The sequence below is a fragment of the Macrosteles quadrilineatus genome, unplaced genomic scaffold (genome assembly GCF_028750875.1).
Source record: "Macrosteles quadrilineatus isolate MER2022 unplaced genomic scaffold, UCM_ALF_1.0 Scaffold_36__1_contigs__length_1205136, whole genome shotgun sequence".
Lineage (NCBI taxonomy): Eukaryota > Metazoa > Arthropoda > Insecta > Hemiptera > Cicadellidae > Macrosteles > Macrosteles quadrilineatus.
Window position 1 is genome coordinate 142,703 of NW_026542629.1, and position 16,798 is coordinate 159,500.

Here is a 16,798-nt window from a genome sequence, read left to right on the forward strand (position 1 = left end):
ATGTATTTGGTAATATACAAATGTATTTATATTTTGGATCAGAACTTTTGTGAATTATAGAGACATCTTTCTAGTTTAGTCTGATTCCAAATCTGTTTCATTTATTGTAAAACTGTAAAAATATTTACAATTTTTTACAGAAGGCCCAAGTGAGCAATATTGGGAACTTTTGGCAGAAACACGACGTAAAGCCTTAGAAAAGGCCTTGATTGAAAACCAACAACTCCATGAAAAACTACAAAATTTAACAGAAGAAAAAGATAAGTACAAAAGCCTACTGGATGAAGCTCAAATGATTATTGATACACTCAATGTAAGTTTTTGTTAATTGGCTTTGGGCCTCACGGTCAGGTTGAGCAAGGAAATTTAAATAATCAAGTGTGTTTTTTTAGCGAATTTCCCTATAGGGAAGTAGCTATTACCGTAGGTGGCATGGTAAAACTTAGGCCCGGGACCGATTTACTTTTTCATTTTGATGTCTCCAGAGGCAAAAAAAAAAACACAATTCGTCCAAATTTTTATTTATGTATATATATATATATATATAGATTTATATATATGTGTCCGTGAACACGATAACTTGAGTAATTTTTGTCCGATTTGATGAAATTTGATTTGAAGGTGTAAGGCGAGATAAACTTTAATGAGTTCGCGAACCAGCATGATCGGACCATGGGAACGGGGTTTTATGGGGTAAAAATTGGTTTTTCTAATTTTTTACCCTTAAAACATAAAATTCCCCAATTTCTCTCTAGATCTTATTTAAGAGCTTAAAAAACAAATAATTCAGTATATCGAAGTGTTTTTGTACGATTATTGGTTACGGAACTGTAAATTTGGAAATTGGAGAATATTGTAAAATGTTGTAGTTTGCTTGTTTATAGATATATTTTTATCAAACTTGGCAAATTTATTGATTTTATACTAAGCTATAATTATTTTACCAAAAAACACCCTTTATTAGTTTCCTTGTAGCAGCAAACCAATGTACACGTTAAACCTAATCCTACTAATATTATAAATGAGAAAGTTTGGATGTATGGATGTATGTTTGTGACAAGTGAACGCGAAAAATACTGGTCGGATTGGGCTGAAATTTGGCATAATGATAGCTCACATTCCCGATTAACATATAGGCATATTCTTATTTCAAAAATCCTTTCGGGCTCCGCCCCAGTGGCTCTGGAGTTTCCCATGTTAACCTTATGAGAAATGGAATTATTGAATCTTAACAGCTGTTTCAATTAAACAAGTTGGTTCTGTTCTATGATGTTCAATAGCATTAAAGTTACAAGGATTACCAACAGGGTGCAGCACTATTATTTCTTTTACATTTATGATAACAGCTAATTTGCAACCAAAAGGTGAGTGAGCGTAGCGAACGAACTTCAACCTGGAGGCGAGTTAGCGTAGCGAACGAGCTAACCTGAAGGCAAGTGAGCGCAGCGAACGCACACTGATTATAAGTAGCCTACAGTAGAGTAATAGTTAATTGATAAGTGTATGGACTTAGTCAACGATACCACCTTCCATAGCATACCTGACTCTTCCATAATTATTATCACCACAATACAACTACTATACACAATTTCCAGTAGGTCTGAATAGACACGACCTAAAATAAAACGATATAATATCCAATAAAATTCACGGTACACATAAATCGTCACACCTATCCTTTATATCAATTTCACTGCATTAATTGCTAAATAAATAAGTGTAAACAAAGAAAAGTAAAAACAATAACAGTTTGTCTTGAAACAGCTGTTTGGTTCAAATATCATTCATTTGAAAAAAATATCTCACGATTACTAAAAGAACTGGAATGATAGCTCACATTCCCGATTAACATTAAAGCATATTATTATCCCAAAAATCCTCTCAGGCTCCGCCCCAGTGGCTCTGTAGTTCCCCATTTTAACCTTATGGTTTTTCGTATTTAAAAGGAATTAATGAATCTTAACAGCTGTTTCAATTAAACAAGTTGGTTCTGTTCTATGATGTTCAATAGCATTAAAGTTACAAGGATTACCAACAGGGTGCAGCACTATTATTTCTTTTACATTTATGATAACAGCTAATTTGCAACCAAAAGGTGAGTGAGCGTAGCGAACGAACTTCAACCTGGAGGCGAGTTAGCGTAGCGAACGAGCTAACCTGAAGGCAAGTGAGCGCAGCGAACGAGCTCCAACCTAAAGGTGAGTGAGCGTAGCGAACGAGCTCCAACCTAAAGGTGAGTGAGCGTAGCGAACGAGCTCCAACCTAAAGGGGAGTGAGCGTAGCGAACAAACTTCAACCAGGACGTGATTGAGCCATGCGAACGAGATAATCTTGAAAATTAAGAAGTTAAACGGGGCAAAGCCCGCGGGTTACAGCTAGTGTTATATAAAATAGATTAATTGCAGGCAAATGGAAATTCGCTCTTACGGCAGGTTTGCTGCGGCGGTGGTATAGTAAATTGTTAATAACTTGGTTTAAAAAAAGCTTGTACATCTGTAAACAAGCAAACGATCAGTTTACTTATTCTTCATAATAAGAATAACATAGAAATTTGCAATTTTTAGTTTTTGGAATTTTAGAACCTTTTGGCATACAACAACAACGCTTCAATACACTACAATGTTTTGAGAGAATCTGCAAAAAGTAACATTTTTAGGGTCAAAATGGGAAAAACTAATTTTTATCCTATAAATCCCATTCCCATAGTCCGATAATGCTGGTTCCCGAACTCATTGAATAAATGTAGGTTTACACGTTTTACCAGTTTCATCAAAATTGGATGATTTTTATTTGAGTTATCTGTCACACAAACACACATATAATTATAATATGTAAATGAATTCAGTGCGGTATTTCCCTACCAGCTGACATGGTGGTTGCTGTAGCCAAGGGGCCCTCACAGCCTAAAAGGAAATTCAGAGGGGTATTCAAAACTCTTTTAAGTAGTAAGACTTATGATAATTTTTCACTCATGAGATCTAAACTGGTTCTCTTCAGGTAACCTATTATTAGAAATATGTCTTATTAAAATGTGTTGTTAAAAAAAATTACCTATAGTTTTCCAATGATTAGTTGGTACAGTGGAACCTGGATAATTCGAACTTCTTTAATTCGAAATCTTCTTTAATTCGAATTTTTCCCGTGGTCCCTAGCATTTTGTATTAAAACAATGCTAAAATAACGTGGATAATTCGAATTTTATTTTGGATAATTCGAATTTTTAAGTGCCAAATCATTAAATTATTACTCTAAATATATTCAAAAATAATAAATAAAAAACATATTCCAAGCCACATTTGACGAAATGTTTGCGTTAGAACAAGTGCCAGCCCTCGCGCGCCTGCGTTTAGTCTGATGACTCATACCTCCCCTCCCGCCACCGCCCTACAGGTCATTGTACCCTACACTCCCTTCCCCTTTCTCCTCTCCCACCCACCACCACTGACCTCTTTTCAGTGTCGCATTGTGCGTGGTCTGTATCGGTTTGCGTGAAGGCCGTTACCTAACGTAGTTTTGCTGTTGTCTTAGACTTTTAGTTTCAAGTGATTACGTGTACAGTACTGTAGTTTTAACGTACCGTACTGCACTACTGTATACATTAACTTTTAGTGAGTGTAACTGTGTAGTGATCATGGCATCAACCTCATCGAAAAAACCAGGGTCTTATAAAACTTTGACATTAGCTGAAAAAGTCGCTGTGATCAAAGAAGTGGAAAAAGGAGTCAAGAAAAAATCTGAAATCGCGAAAGACTTTGGAATTCCACCCAACACCTTATCAACTTACTTAAAAAATAAACATAAAATTCTCAGCAGTGCAGAGGAATTTGATAAAGACAGGAAACGATCGCGAGAGCCAGGAAATCCGGATGTCGACAATTGTGTGCTTAAATGGTTCAAGCAGACCAGAGACAAGAAAGTTCCTGTGAGCGGTCCTTTGATTAGAATCAAGGCTGAGCAATTTGCTAAAGAATTAGGGAAGCAAAACTTTAAAGCTAGCACTGGGTGGCTGGATGGTTTTAAGGAGCGCAATAAAATTTTGTTTAAGGCAGTGTGTGGTGAAAGTGGGGCGGTGAACCTGCAGGAAGCTAATCAGTGGAAGAACGATCTGGAAGAGATGATCCAGGACAGAGACCCGAGAAATATTTTTAACGTTGACGAAACCGGTCTTTTTTTCAAATGCACGCCCGATAAAACACTTGCATTTAAGGACGAAAAGTGCCACGGGGGGAAATTAAGCAAGGAGAGAATCACGCTATTGGTTGGTGCTAATATGGATGGTTCGCAAAAGCTGCCTTTGTTGATGATTGGAAAATCGGCCAATCCTCGTTGCTTTAAAAATGTCAAGTCTAAGCCAGTAGAATATGTAAGCAGTTCTAAGGCTTGGATGACAAGTGACCTTTTTGCGAAGTGGCTAATGAAGTTGGACAAACGGTTTGTTAAAGAAAATCGACAGGTTCTCCTTTTCATTGACAATTGCACGGCACACAACACCATACCTGTCATGGAAAATGTCAAAGTGGTTTTTTTCCCAGCCAACATGACCTCTGTTGTCCAGCCCATGGATCAAGGGATCATAAAAAACTTGAAACACTTTTACAGGGGTTTGTTGGTCGAGAATATCCTGTCCGGGGAAGGAAACGCCCTCAAAATAAAGCTGGACATTTTAGAAGCATCGCGAATGTGCAAACAAGCGTGGGACAAAGTGAAGCCGGAAACAATAAAAAACTGCTTCAAAAAGGCAGGTTTTGTTAAAACCGACGAAGAAAGCGCCGAAGAAACTGTAACGGACGAAACTCTACCAATCGACGGCTGGGAGGATGTGGCACCCAATCAAACCATCTTGTACGAGGACTTTCTTAATGTAGACGAAAATGTCGCTGTGTGCGGTGAATTAACTGACGCCGACATCGTAGCAGAAGTCCTCGACACCGAGGAACAAAATGACGATGGATCGGGGGACGAGATCGTCGGGTCACCGGCCGATGAAGAAGAAACGCCAGTACCGAATGCAGCCGACGCCATGACCTACCTGAGAGAAATTCGGCGATTTGTGGAGAGCAGAAATGATGTCGGTGATGTACAGTTTAAATCATTAGATGTTTTAGAATCATTTATCATGGCCGAGAGATTAAACTCAAAGAAACAAGCCAAAATCTCTTCTTTTTTTGTAAAACAATAAATTAGATTTGATATGTTTTTTGTTTAACAATCAGTCAATACGGTCTCCAAACTTTTAGTTCTCTTTGGCCGATATTTTTCTATTTCTGTCCTGTTGTCCTGTATAGGGCCTATTTTGCTTAATATTTTGCTTTGGACTATTGGTAATCGTGTGAAGTTTGCGTGCAGTTCAGCTATTGCTGAGGACATTTTAAGGTTAGTTAATTTTAGTTTTGTACATAATTTCGTTGTCGTTTGAGCGATTGCAAGTTATTTTTATTGTATACTATTACTGTAATAGGCATTATTCAATAAATTAATGTTCAAATAGTATCAATAAAGTTAATAGTTTGAATTTAAAACGTGTTTTTATTGTTTACGGCCCTGGTTATAAGAACTTATTTAATTCGAATTTTTGGATAATTCGAAGTTTTTAGCTGGTCCCTTGAGGTTCGAATTATCCAAGTTCCACTGTATTAATAAATCTGAGTAATATTTGAATCAAAGTAATTTGAATTGAAATCTGTTTCAGGAAATAATTGGAGAAATGGGCAATGAAGACGACAGTAGAAATGATGAAGAAGAAATGAGCCGTCGAGCATAAGGTGATAAAAGTTGAATGCAGTGTTGGCCCTTCATTTTCTTTGACTATTTTCTTTAAGACTTTTTTTTTATATATTTCTTAAAATAGTTCTTTTAAGTTTGTGGTATTCCATTACAAATCAAATAATGTCTTAAAAATATGTTTTTGATGGGCTATTGAATTGTGAACTTAGACTTTGGTTTTTTTAGTTACAGTAATCATTGACTGTTAAAAATCAATTCATCACATGCTTAGTACAAAGGATTTGTTGGTTAGGCCTAAGTAAGTGTTTAGTTTCCCTTAGCTCATTTTCATTAGGAGTATTACAAAATTGTATGTATTTTTTTAAACTTTTGCTATTAATTGAAATGTAATAACTGTTTGTTTTTAATAAAGTTGACTGTATAATACTTTTATTAGGCAAATCGTTTGAGCTACAAAGTTATTTTGTTCAGACTTTTAACTAGAGATGGGCCGATACCGTTACCGATACCACCAAAGTACTCTCGATACCTATCGATACCGATACTTCCGATACCTATCTTTTTTGCACAGTTAGTTTCTTCCACTAATAATATTATAAACTGTTATACCATAAAAAACACAATATGTATGTGTACCAAACTTATATTTTGGTGTTAAAGGTTTATTATTAATTGCAAAAAACAATTGCAAAAATATGGAACTAAGTGTTTATTTTAAAATAGGCCTACTGTAAATGTTTGAATTTGACTAAAGCACGAGATCTAATAAAGTTTCCTCTAATTTATAAATAGGCTTATATAAGTATTTATCTGTCATTTGTCAGTTTTTGTATTTATTTGAAATTGCATCAATTGTATTAGTTAACTCATTAAGCTATAAATTAAAGAAAAAATTACGTACATCTTGGCCTACAAATACTCTGCAAGTTTTTTCCCTAAGAGAGTAAAAACGAACTTCCTATATAATGACAGTTTCTCACTAGTTGTATGAAAAACAGCTATATATCTTCAAAATTTGTTTATCTATGAAAAAGACACCAAGTCTAGCTGAAAACACATTCATAAATGAGGATATTTTTGAAATACAGAATAACTAATCAACAACCTTTCTATTTTTAACACTTTTATTTCTTAGCTTTTCTTCCTTGAAAATGTCAACGCAGTTTTTCACTTATTTTTAATAAAGATTATCACATATAATTTCTCGAAAGAAATCTACGTGTGAGCTATGAAGAGCAGACAAGAGACATATGTCACTGCCACAAAAACTATTCTCTACTGTAAATGAATGAACTGAGTGTTTATTAGTGTGAAGCCCCGTCCACCGTCTAACGGGACTTAGGGTAGGAAAGAGAAAGTTTGCTCTAAAGCCTGGTTCTGGTTCACATGCCCTCCCTCACCCTCGGCCACAGTCGCTTGCAGATTTCCATTACACAAAAGTTTCTGAGTGTTAATTATTTTAAAACACTGTAAATGTTTGAATTTAACTATGTTGAGATCTAATAAAGTTTCCTCTAATTTGTAAATAGGCTTATAAGTATTAATTTAAGTCATTTGTAAGTTTTTGTATTTATTTTTAAAAGCAATTGCAGTTATACTTAAAAAAAAAATACATACATCTTGGCCTATAAATACTTTTTGTAAGGAGAGTCTTTTCTCTAGTAAATAAAACAATCGTGGTCAAGGAATGACTGTGCTAAAACAGCACATTGTCAATTTTTCAAAAAGTATTTTGACTGAAACCTGGTAATTTTAAAAAAACATTGTAGAATAAGTCGACGTCTGTGGAGAAAAGTATGGCAATAGATGGTTTTTACTTTTAGCCTACAATAAAGATTATGTTTTGGGACTAGAATCTCCAAAAGAGTGCTTTTATAAAACATGCCATAGTTTTATTTAGTAACAAAAGTGTTTGACTATGTTCCCGATGATACCAAGAGTGAAGAGTATAGGTTCGGCAGAGTGGATTCACTGTGAACCGGCCTGCCTGGCCCTTATGCACGATGTCACTATAACCTCCGTGTAGGGGTCAACAATGGATCGGAACAATCGATGTTTTGAACCTGTCTGTAACCCAGTTTTTATACTTTAATACTCATTATTTATAAACAAACACGTCCTACATATCGGATCTCGAATCACGATATTTATCGATACCCTTCTCACCCACAATAAGCACATAAAACGATGTCTAAGCAATCGTCATTTGCTCCATTGAAACACGAAAGTCGATTGGCTGACATGTTCGTGCATTGTCGCCTCCTGACCAATGAGAACTGTTGTTACATACTATTGTCAACATTCACTATTCGTTATAACATTACAAAATCGACATGGACTAAGGCTTATGATATTTTTCAATAAATACATTATGTCATAGTAGCACTTAAAACTTCACTAAACTCTTCAATCAGGTAGATAGTACAGATAAATATGGACCTACTTTTTGGCGTAATATAAAGCAAGCCTAACCATACGACGATGACAATGTTAAAGTTTAATGGTTGAATATAATTTTTATAATGATGCGTATAATGCAGGGATGAAACTGAACATTTCGACCTAGTTTAGGTTATTTATTTTGTACTAAAAATAAAAATAATACATCTAAATGTCTGACTTATTGATACAGACATTGTTTAGTATAATTAATTTCGTGTGGCAGGACATTCGCGCGCCGGTTGTCTCATGAGTTGAGTCTGACATCTTGAAATGTAGATTGTGTTGTGCAATGAGCTGAAGCTAAACAATGTCACCGGCACCGTCGCTGTTTTGAACTAGATAGTTTCTAAGTTGGCTATGAAAATTGTTAACCGTGATTGTGATTACAAAACTAATACTGTAGCTATAAAGTAAATAAATGTTGAAATAAAATATTTATCCCTGTCGGGTGTGGTATCATCGGAATCGACTTTTGACAATCGAGTCTTGGTACCGATACCAATGTCCAAGTGGTAACCAATGGATGGTGGTATCGATGACGATAATCGACACATCCCTTTTTAGAACTGAATCGTGACCAAATCGATGCATGCTGGATCGAATCGGTATTCGATGCATCGAATTGAAATTTCAATGCATCGCACTCGCTGACACCACTACATATCACTATTAACCAGTGTCAGCTGTCGCTGTCAGCGAAATGGATGACGCAAGCGATGTCTAGGTTGCCGATTATTATTAGACCTAGTATGTCAACATTGAAAGGGGTTAAGGGATTAAATAAAACTCAAACATTTTCCTCTCTTGTTATTTACTTGTCAAATATCAACAAAATCGGCTTAACCTCTACTACTCGACTCGAGTTGCGAGTATATTTAACTAAGTAGGCAAACAGCTAGGATTCGTAACGGCAACGGCAATTTACCCGCTCTGAACTGACTTAATCCGCACCGATTCATAGCATTCAGTGGTTCAGTGTCAGTATCGGTATCGAACCCAAAACACGCAAGTATCGAGTATCGGTATCGGCCCACCTCTACTTTTAACTTGTTATGTCTTTTGCATCATCATGAAATGTTCATCCACTACCTTGTGTTGGTCGTCCTGTAATCCAGCTACTAGGAGGTTACAAATTGTGGATATTTATAGGCATGCACTGTGGATGCGGTACTCTCTGGTGTGGATCAACGTCCGCAGGAGTGAGTACTACGACTATCCACAGTACTATCCTGAAAATTAGACTAATTCGTATATACCAAGGCAAAAATTTTGTTCGGATTCCACTATCAACAGTAGGTCCCTTAGTAACAGCTAGCTGTGTCTAAGGAAAAAGTCTGCCAAAGTCACTTACAAGATCACAAGATCGCGCCACTCATCCTACACACATCTCCATTCATACTTGGCTTTAAATACCTACTTTGTATGGTCGACATTTCATCAAAAAGTATTAAAGTAAAGTACCTTCCAGTACTGATGTTGTGAGATGATTGACAGACAGTAAACCCTTCAAGACAGTTAAACAAATTAAGCTTGTCATGGCTTTGGCCGTCTGGAGTGTGTTAATCTCACCTGTGTCCCATTTAAGTTGGGTAATTTATATCGGAATTGTCAATTGTGGGAGTGAGTCGATTTTGGAGCTGACCCGAGCTTTTGCAATCACAAGAGCTGTTCAATAATTCGCCGCGACCGCATTTGTTATCACAATTTCACTTCGACCGCAGGGAATCATCACAAATTCGCTATGACCGCAGAAGATGTTAATGATTCTGCTGTGATTGCAGGAGATGTCTACTATTTCATGTAAGTGGATCGCGACCTTGAGACATCACAATTTTAAAACAATCAATGAATCAATACTTCCCTAAGCAACCCTATTTTGGCTTAAGACCCCAAGTTAAACTGTGTGATTATAATTTAATTCATGCTTGCTGACTAGATAGTCATACTCTGCCAGCTTTTGAATTGTTACACCCAGACTTGGGAAAGTTACTAAAAAATGTAACTGATTACAGTTACAAGCTACATGTTCAAAAAGTAACTGATTACAGTTACAAGTTACGTGCTGCTTCTCGTAACTGATTACAGTGTCAAGTTACATGCTCTATTTTCAAGGGATGTGATCTCTGAAATCGGAAATAAAATTCAATTCTTTTTTACCAAACCGATATGCTCAGAAAGTTCATAACGTATTTGGTTTTTCCTAGATATTACAGAAGATTGAAAAAAATTAAACTAAAATAAAATAATATCTATTAATACAATACAATATCTGAATTATCTGGGTGATCTTGAGTCTGCTAATATACATTTTTACTGTTGAACCAAAATGGAATAAACAATTCAAGCATAATTGTTTAAAATTATTGATATAATTCATGATCTATAGGAATCAGATTTTTAAAGCGTTTTTAGGTAACCCTCAACAAATAACTACTAACTAAAAATACAACAGTCATTTTGGTACATAAGACCTTCCACACTTTGAATATAAATACTGTAAGAGGAAAAAGAAGAATTTAAAAAAGCGTTGGTCCAAGACCACTGGAGATTTAATGTAGTTTTGGCTTTTGACAGGCTGGATAGGGATGAAGAGAAGGTAATTCAAGTAGCCTAGTTTAGTTCATTGATGGTAGTGTCTCGCAGAAACTGCTTTGTGCTTAGATAATAGAATATAATGTGCTTGTAACTATTTTATCTTTAATCATAAATCAATAAATGAGGATTTATTTTGTTTATTCTTAGTTCCTTAATTTGTAAAAATATTTTTGTACAGTTATATCATAAGACATCTTTAAGACAGGCTTCATTTTTATCTATAATGAAATTTAAAAAAATTATATATATTTAAATATTTAGTTTTCATTATTTTGAAAACCTCTTTAAAACAGTACAATTAATACTGCATAGAGTCTGTGTGGTTTAAACCTATTTATATAAAAAAAAACAATGTTTAGTACAGCAATCTTGTTATAAATTTTAGAATTTCGGTAAACAAAAAATTCAGCCGTAGGGTCTTGGCCTAGGCCTACCTAATTGCTGTGATTCAAGTCAGAGCTACATTAAAACTTGTATTCACCAAGAATATATATACAAAATTATTGCATAATACAAATCAAAACTAGGCTTAACTAAACGTTTCAGCAAAATATACACACATTCTAGGATTGACTGGAACGTTATTTGTATTTGTATATGTTTCTTATCCTTGATAAAAGTATTTTCTCCATGCTGCGAAGTTTGTCACAAAATTGTGTCATAAGGTTATAAAAACTAGCCGTGCGCCGTGCTTTATTGATGCGTACTTTGACTTTAAAAGGCAGTATAATTCACGACTCTATTTTTTAAGTTCGCCCATAATCCTAGGATTTTTTCATGTTCATCAAAATTCACGCATAATTGAATGTTTTTGAACTACAGTATAACTAATAAAACTTTGTGACAACTGAACGGATAAACATATAAAATAGACCTTAGGCCTATATAAACCAAAACAGACTGGAAGCACAGTCACGGACCACAGTGTCAGGAATGTCACTCACTATTCATGTTCACTACCAATGTCACTCACTATTCATGTTCACTACCAATGTCACTCACTATTCATGTTCACTACCAATGACACTCACTATTCATGTTCACTACCACTGTACCATAGATGGACTTTGGACTAATGTGACTGACAGAAGTATAACAAAGGGAAGGTGTGAGTCAAAGTCATTTATTTTACATTTATTTTCTTGTTTCTGGCAGCAAACAGTTCATTTTTCCTTCTTTGTCACTTTAACAGAACAGTGAGTAGACATTTCCTATTGCAACAGTTTTAATCATATAAATAACACTTATGTTATAAATAAACAAATTAGAATAATTTAATAAGAACACGGTTTTTAGAAAGACAATAAATTCTACATGCAAATATAAATAGTTATTTATCTAAAACAAAGCTAAAAATACCCTCGCCGCAGCAAACCTGCAGACTAAGCGAATTTCCATTTCCCTGAATGGATTTACACTAAAATGTCTCCTTAAAAATATCACATTTATTCCCTATTTAAATAGAATCAGTTTAAAACATACTTAGGTTTGCTGCAACAGGGAGGGTAAAAGTGTTTTTTATGTAAAATGTTAATAGTTAGTAAGAAATAAAAACATTTTCCAAATTTGGGCAAAATATGTTTATAAACAAGCAAACTACAACAGTTTACTTATTCTCCATAAGAATAACATGGGAATTTTAAATTTACAATTTTTTGGAATTTTCTCCGTAACCATTAGGCGCATTATAACGCTTCAATATACTAAATTATTTGTTTTTTTAAGCTCTACAAAATAGTTTCGAAAGAAATTGCAAAATTTTATGTTTTTTGGGTCAAAAATGGGAAAAACCCATTTTTACCCCATAAAAGCCCCCATAAACCCCGGTTCCCATGGTCCGATCATGCTGGTTCGCGAACTCGTTCGAATAAACGTAGGTTTACACGTTTGTACCAAATTTCATCAAAATCGGATCATTTTTGCTCGAGTTATCGCGCTAACGGACACATATATATATAAATATATATATATATATATATATAAATATATATATATATGAATTTGAACGGATGGTGTTTTTGACCTCTAGGGACCTCAAAACGAAAAAAAAAATCGGTCCCGGGTCCAGGTCTTACCGTGAGTACTACGGTAATAGCTTATTCCCTATATGGGAAATTCGCTAATAAGTTACAGATTATTTATGCTATATTATGATTGATAGAAAACAACAAAGCTTTTGACTTTATCACATACCTTTTATCATTATAAACTTTATTACTGAACATTTTTACAAACGCATTAAACAATTTTGGACCAAGACAACAAAATTGATGCCTACTAGTTTCCTTTTTAAAAAAGCTTTCTGCTAACAAGTAATATTGTGCTGATCAAGATATTCTATTGACAGGTTTCATATTAAACATGTACAGATATTTAAAAACAAACATAATCAAATAGTATACGTGCAATTGATTGAAGGTTAAAAGCTTTTCTTGTTCAAAAAGATAACTTACTCTATCATATTTTTTAAATCCAAAAACTGTCCTCAGTGCATGTCTTTGGTTCGTGATGACAGGTTGTAATATGGTAGGATAAGTAGGCCTACCCCCATAATGTACTATTCCATATCTCATCACACTTTCAAACCAGGAGATGTATACCTTTTTTAAATGCTCACTCCCAATGTTGTCTCAAGTGATATAAAGCATAATTTATTTTCCTTAATTTAATTGAAAGTTGTTTTACATGCTGCTCCCACTTTAAATGATGATCAACAAACAATCCTAGATATTTAACATATTCTACTACTTCAATACAACTGCAAGAACAATTATACAAACAAGAGTGTTTATGGCACAATAAATTAAATTCATTTTGTAAATTTTCTCGTGATTGATCATATTCAAAGAAAAATAAACATTTAGACTTTAAGGAGTTTATTAACAATCTGTTTTCAATTAGCCAATTTGATATCTTGCCTAATATTTTCTTATTTTTAGTTTCAGCGACTCTTTATTGAAAGCTGAGCACACAAGAGCTGTATCATCAGCATAGGCAAATATTTTTGAATATAAATCAAGCTCCAGCAAGTCGTTTATATATATCAAAAAAATAATGGGGCCCAAAACCCCTCCTTGAGGGGTGCCAAATTGCAAATCAAGCACTTCACTCAAAACATTATTAACTTTCACAGCCTGCTTTCTTCCTTTACAAAAAGATTGCAACCACTCTAAAGCTCTACCACCTATGCCATATTTTCTAAATTTTTAAAACAGCACATAATGATCCAAAACATCGAATGCTTTTTGAAAATCTAAATACAAAGACAATGTATATTTACGTTTGTCAATGGCATCATTGATAGTACTGACATTTCTTTCTAAAGCAAGATCAGTGCCTTTACCTGGCAAAACCCATATTGATTTTGAGAGAAAAGAGATCTACTAGAAAAATATTCCATGAGCCTCTTTTTAACCAAAGTCTCAAAAACTTTAGCTACAGTACTTATAACGGAGATAGGCCTGTATGATGAAATTTTAGATAAACTTCCAGACTTATGAATCGGTACTACCGATGCTATCTTGAACCTGTCTGGGTAGACACCTTGATCCAAGGAAATTCTAATTATTTTACACTAGCTGGCCCGACGGACGTCGTCCTGTCCTATTGTGGTTTTATGTCACATGCTCGTTCATTTTCAAGATGAGCTCGTTCGCATGGCTCAATCACGTCCTGGTTGAAGTTCGTTCGCTACGCTCACTCACCTTTTGGTTGCAAATTAGCTGTTCTCATAAATTAAAAAAAAATATAGTGCTGCACCCTGTTGGTAAACCTATTAACTTTTTAATGCTATTGAACATCACAGAATCAAATTGTTTAGCTGCACCAGCTGTTAAGATTCTTTAATTCCATTTAAATATGAGTACACATAAGGTTAACATGGGAAACTCCAGAGCCACTGGGGCGGAGCCCTATTGACGGATCTGCACCAAACTTCACACAAACCATCCTTGAATAATGCTTAATAATGCCTAAAAGTTTCATTACAATCTGTCGAGTGGTTTTGGAGTCCATAAAGGACAAACATACAAATATACAAACATACATTGGATTTTATATATATAGATAACAATGGGGTGAATACATCTAAGTTATCCTTAATTATAAAAATATTCATACCATCTATCCCAGCACTAGCCTTATTTTTTAAAGATTTAACTATATCTACAATGTCTGACTCGATAAATACAAAATCTCTAATAAAAATATCATAAGTACACAAACACATACATATCACAGCCAAAGTTCTCATGCTTTAATTCAGGTACAATTTGTGTAAAATAATCATTAAATTTATTTGCAATAAGTTTCTCACTGCCACTACATTCAATAAGGACATCATCTATCTCAAAACTAGATAAATTACTTTTATTACTTCTAATTATTTTTTTTATAACACTCAAATAAACCTTTGAATCCCCAATTAGGGCCCTTTCACACGAGGCCACTGGTGGCCGCCACCGGTGGCCGCCACTGGTTGCCGCCACTGGTTGCCCGCCACAGCTTTAACATTATTTTAAATGGGACCTTTCACACACAGCCACTGCAGTTGCCCGCCACTACACAGTGGCCGAGCAGTGTCTCCTCGCGCAACTGCTAGTCGGCCACCGCCGGCAACTGCAGTGGCGGCAACTCGTCGCGGGGCATTGAATTAAATGGGAGCTTTCACACGTAGCAACCAGTGGCCGCCACCGTGGATGAGCGCGCAGTTACTATTTTATTTTGAATCAGTTCACGTGTAGACTGCAAAGACAAACGCACTATGGTAGTTGTTGAGTGTTTTCGTGTTGAATTGTTTGTTTGTTAAAATGGGTGATCAGAAGAAAAATAAAGAGGACGTTGCTGAAAAAGAAAAAGACACAGGAAAACAACAGAATAAGAGAATAAACAAAATAATAGAAAACAAAGTTGATACTGAAGATCTAATTTGCGAAATTGAAAAGTAGCCGGCAATTTGGAATAGCACGCCTGTGTCTTTGCCTTATTTCCTTTATTATCAACGCGATAAGAAGGAGATGTTCATTGTTTGACAGCATTTTCACAACTACCATTGTACAGTGGCTGTAGTAAAGTGGCTTGTAAGTTGCCTGTACCATCCACTGCAGTTTCCCGGCCGGTAACTGGTGGCGGACACCGGTGGCCGCCACCAGTGGCCTCGTGTGAAAGGGCCCTTAGACCTCTCAATCAGACTAGAGTAGTAATTTTTCTTAGCTAACCTAATTTTTCTTGTCACCAGCCTGGAAATGTTTTTATACTGCATTTTCAACTGAACATTGTTTTTATCTTTTGAAACCATACTATGAAGTTTGTATTAATTAATTCAGACAAAAACAAACTAATTCCGTAATGATCTGTTATACCTATTTTATCAACAGTATGAACAAAAGCAATTCTTTTTGTATTTCTTAATAACAAATGGTCGATACAAGATACACTATTATTTATCTCCCTAGTAGGCTGATTAATTAAATTAGTAAAACCATATGCAGAAATTAAGTAAAGGTAATCAGATTTAGATCCAGAATCATAAATTTATGTTAAAATCTCCAACAAAAATTGTAGGGTCATTTGATTCTAATAACAAATTTTCAAAATCAGATTTAAAATTATTATAACCGTGTTTACATTGACCTTTGTCTCTGTACGATGTACTGAATTTACATTTTGTTATTTGGGTAATGACTGATGCAAAAATAACGACATAAGCACTGATGCACATTTTTTTATCAATAGTTATCAGTATGGGGGAGGAATGAATATGTAATTTAGTTTGAAGCAAGTTTAAAATTTGGGAGTGATTAAATAAATAAGGTAAACATTTAAATTTTTTCTAACATTTCTTGACTTTAAATAGTCGATTTCGACTTGCGGTATACCTGGAAAAAGTGTTATATCAGTCTGGAAAAGCCAGGGAATTTTATTTTCCAAATTTAGTACCAACCCTGTCATGGTAAGAACTCGACCGGAAACCAAATTAGTTTTTCCTTTTGATGTCTTCAGTAGAGGCCAAAAAGCACTATCAATTCAAATTAATGTA

At 34.9% G+C, this 16,798-nt stretch overlaps 1 protein-coding gene across 4 annotated transcripts in view; it reads left to right on the forward strand.

Annotated features, from left to right (window-relative positions):
- Positions 1 to 16,798, forward strand: part of LOC129005834 (geminin-like) — a 43,890-nt gene that overhangs the window by 14,378 nt on the left and 12,714 nt on the right. For 3 of the 4 annotated variants that reach the window (XM_054434849.1, XM_054434847.1, XM_054434850.1), the window contains exons 4-5: positions 141 to 313; positions 5,690 to 6,156. In XM_054434849.1, coding sequence (XP_054290824.1) covers positions 141 to 313; positions 5,690 to 5,761 — 245 coding nt within the window. In that variant the 3' untranslated portion in view covers positions 5,762 to 6,156. Of the gene's footprint in view, positions 1 to 140; positions 314 to 5,689; positions 6,157 to 16,798 lie in introns of those variants that run through there. The other variant, XM_054434848.1, reaches the window with a different exon arrangement.